General features: G+C 46.5%; 1 protein-coding gene across 1 annotated transcript in view; it reads left to right on the top strand.

Annotated features, from left to right (window-relative positions):
- LAT (linker for activation of T cells) overlaps nucleotides 1–3,525 on the top strand; it is a 4,896-nt gene extending 1,371 nt beyond the window's left edge. The window contains exons 5-10 of the mRNA XM_069064361.1: nucleotides 2,159–2,213; nucleotides 2,451–2,512; nucleotides 2,629–2,655; nucleotides 2,815–2,863; nucleotides 2,949–3,046; nucleotides 3,255–3,525. Of these exons, the coding sequence (XP_068920462.1) occupies nucleotides 2,159–2,213; nucleotides 2,451–2,512; nucleotides 2,629–2,655; nucleotides 2,815–2,863; nucleotides 2,949–3,046; nucleotides 3,255–3,316 (353 nt within the window). The 3' untranslated portion in view covers nucleotides 3,317–3,525. The remainder of the gene's footprint in view (nucleotides 1–2,158; nucleotides 2,214–2,450; nucleotides 2,513–2,628; nucleotides 2,656–2,814; nucleotides 2,864–2,948; nucleotides 3,047–3,254) is intronic.
- The last annotated feature ends 6 nt before the right edge of the window (nucleotides 3,526–3,531 follow it).

The raw sequence follows: 3,531 nt of genomic DNA on the forward strand, positions 1-3,531 counted from the left end.
GTCCCACTTAGTGGTCATTGTTCAGGCCCTGATGACTCAGAGTGAATGTAAATAGTAATGGTTTTTCATTTGGTCAGGAACCCTGAGTCTTCCCCTCTCAGATTGCTTTTTTTAATTAGGTAAAAGAGGCCATTCCTTGGCTCTTTTCTTATTCTGCTTTAATCACTGGATGAGTGTTGACTCAGTCCAAGTGAGAACTCTTAAAAGGCCCAAGGTCTCTCACTGCCTCCCAGGGCCCTCTCCAGTCGTCCTGATCTGTATCTTGTCACTGGACCCAGATGTCTCTGGAGGAGAAAGTGAGGCTGGTGACTTTGCACAGTACTCTCTCACTTAAATCCAATTCACTTGCAAGTCATGGCATCCCTTTCCCCATGTCATGGTCATCTTTGAGAACAAAAGATAAACAATTCTGCGGCAGGCCTCTGTGTTAGACAGAAAAAGACAAGAAACACAGTCCTTGCTTACAAGGAGCTTACATTCTGCAGGGCAGGTGGTGGTTGGAACTACATCACAGATAAATACGTGCAAAGTGATTTAGGGAGAGGTGAGCACTAATGACTGAGGGGGGAGGAAAGGCTTCTTGTAGAAGGGAACTTGAGTTGAGTCTTTAGGGAGAGGTGAGCACTAATGACTGAGGGGGGAGGAAAGGCTTCTTGTAGAAGGGTACTTGAGTTGAGTCTCAAAGGGAGTCAAGTCCCAAGAGACCATTACTTTCTAGTGACTCATATAACACTTCTCCCACATGTGGCCCACACCTCTTCCTTTATTGGTTTGGGAAAAGGAATAAGGAGATATGGAGAAATAGGGCCCCTATAGGTCAGACAGGATTGGGAAATTTGGGAGATGATAGGTTAGAACTTTTACAATTCTTCACGTGCTTTCTGCTCTTGCTGACAATGTTTTTTTTGCCATATTTGTTTTATCTGTTTTTTTTTTGTTAACTTTAGCCCTGTTGTGTCCTATTCAGTTTCCACTGTGTAGGTTGAGGGGAGAGGAAGATTTCCCTTGCTAAGGCCAGGAGAGCTGGAAATTTTCACCTACCCCATGGAGGACTTTGGCAAAAACTGCTAAATGAGGGGTGGCTAGGTGCTGCACTGAATAGAGCACCGGCCTTGGAGTCAGGAGGAACTTGAGTTCAAATCTGGATTCAGACACTTAACACAAAAAAAACTAGCTGTGTGACCTTGGGCAAGTCACTTAACCCCAACTACCTTCCCCCCTCCAAAAAAAAAAAAAAAGCAAACGAACAAAACAAAACAAAAAACTGCTAAATGGCCACATCTGGAGAGACCACATGGAAATATCCCTAGGAAGGAAAGGCTTTGAAAGCTCACCCTGTGTTACCTATTAGCTGTATGGACCATGGATAGACCCTTCTCTGAAAAGTGAGGGAATTAAGCCAAGCATGAATTCTGAGGTCTCTCTTACAGCTTTAAATTCTGTGATCCTATGCTGTAGATGTGAAGAGCTTTTAGAAATGATTTCATATAATAGTATTATTTTTAAAATATTAAAAATAACACTATCATATAAAATAAGTGAAAATTAAATATTTAAAATTATATTTTTTCTAAACAAAAGAAATAAAGTAACCTTTCCTTATGTGCCCTATCACTGAAATGTCCTCCTTTCCTCTCTTCACATTCTATATTCATGCCTATTTTTTTTAAACCCCCGCTCCCATACATGGGAAGCTCCCCCTTCCCTCAGTCAATAACTTTCTCCCTCTGACCTCCTGTCCCATTGTTTTGTCAGCTCTCTGATACATTTCTCACATGATATTGTGAATGCTAGCTTTTGTGTCTTCTCCTTTACTGGGTTCTAGGTGTTCCCTGAGAGGACCATGGGGCCGTGTCTCTGCTAAACTTTATATCTCTCATGGTGCTTTTTAGCGCAGTGCTCTGTATGTTGTGGCTGCAGTAAGCACTTCATTAACAATGTTTGTGGAATGAATAGTAATTCGTCTAAGAGACCCCTCAGTCCCCGATCCTCTTGGATCTTGAATTTCTTGAAGAAAATGGCCTTCTAGGCATTGAGGGCCACATGCCCTGGGCAGGATCTCAAGCTGTCCTTTACCTCTCAGCCCTGTCCTGATCCTTGCCCCTGCCCCAGGTCCTGTGCACCCCTAATCTGTGCACCCCTAATCTTTACCCCACAGACCCTAATGTTTCATGTCCGTCTGCAGTATCCTGTGATCCAGAACTCCCTAGCCAGTAAGTATCTGCTGTATTTTTCCAGCCACCCCAATCTAACCTGAAGTCTGGGACCTCTGCCTTCTTGCTCTTTGGCCTTCTCTGAATCCTAGCACATCTCCATCGCTGCCCTCAGTCTTCTGTCTTCCTACCTTCCTGCCTCCCCTGAGCTGAGGCATCATATTCCCCCTACTCCTCCGGGCTCTCAAAGCTCCCTCCCCTCCCCAAGTGGTGACCCCTAATTTTTTAACTCTTCAGGAGTTCTCCACAACATCAAAGGTTGTTACGCCACATTCCTTCTCGGCAAGATCCAGACACCCGTGAGTTGGGCAATGAACTAGTTATGAAGGGTGGTTCTGTAGCCTGAAGTGGGTGGGAGAGTGATCCTGGTTCAGGCTGGGTGGTTGAGCTGATGGTGACTCTTTTTCTTTCCCAGGCAGTGAGCCCAGCTACGAGAATGAGGGTATATCAGTTCCCCCTGGCAGTGAGGGTTTTTGGGCTGGGACCTTGGGCAGGGGAGGGCAAAAGAAATGGGCCTGACTGGACAGCTATTGGGGTGGAGGAGAGGGATCAGGCCTCCCCCGACCATCCACTCTGATACCTGTGTTTCTCCTGGAACTAGAACCTGTGGATGCTGATGAAGATGATGATGACCACAATGAAGGCTATCTGTGAGTAAGCAGGGTTGGTCTCAAAGAGAGGGTCTTTGAGAAAGGAGAGGCTTGGGGGCTCTACTGTCCTGTTTCCCCTTGGCAGTGTGGTTCTACCGGATAGCACGAACTCCAGCCCTAAAACTCCTTCCAACTCAGTACCTAACCTGGATAGTCCTGGCCTTAGGGATAGTCCATCTTCCTGTGAGTTGGGAGTTATTGGGGGAGATGTGGGGGTGGGAGGGAGGGGCATTGTCTAGGCAACTGGCCTTGGCAGGGATGAGGGAGTCTCTGTGTGACTGGGTAAGGAAAGGGATGTGTATGTATGTTAGTGTATTTATGGATGACATATGGAGGGTGGTATCTGGGTGTCCAGACTCTGACTTCTTCATCCTGGGGTATATTCCTGTAGTGTTGTGGGGAGAGGATTATGTGAATGTCCCAGACAGTACAGAGGTGTCTTTGGGTAAGTGACTATCTGCCTATGTCACTACCCCTCCATGTCCTTCTTTCTTTCCTTTCTTCACCAACAGGACCCTTCCCCTCCCAGAATAGAATCCCTCCACTCCTCCTTCCTATTCTTTCTCTCCTCCTTCCCTTCTTCCTTCCCCTTCTCCTTCCCTCCCCTACATCCTCCCTTCTTCCTTTCCCTTCTCTCTCCCCTGCAGCCTTCCCTCCTCCTTCCTTTG

The sequence above is a fragment of the Petaurus breviceps genome, unplaced genomic scaffold, assembly GCF_028583685.1.
Source record: "Petaurus breviceps papuanus isolate PSGF00001 unplaced genomic scaffold, PetGlider_PUasm1.0 138, whole genome shotgun sequence".
NCBI lineage: Eukaryota > Metazoa > Chordata > Mammalia > Diprotodontia > Petauridae > Petaurus > Petaurus breviceps.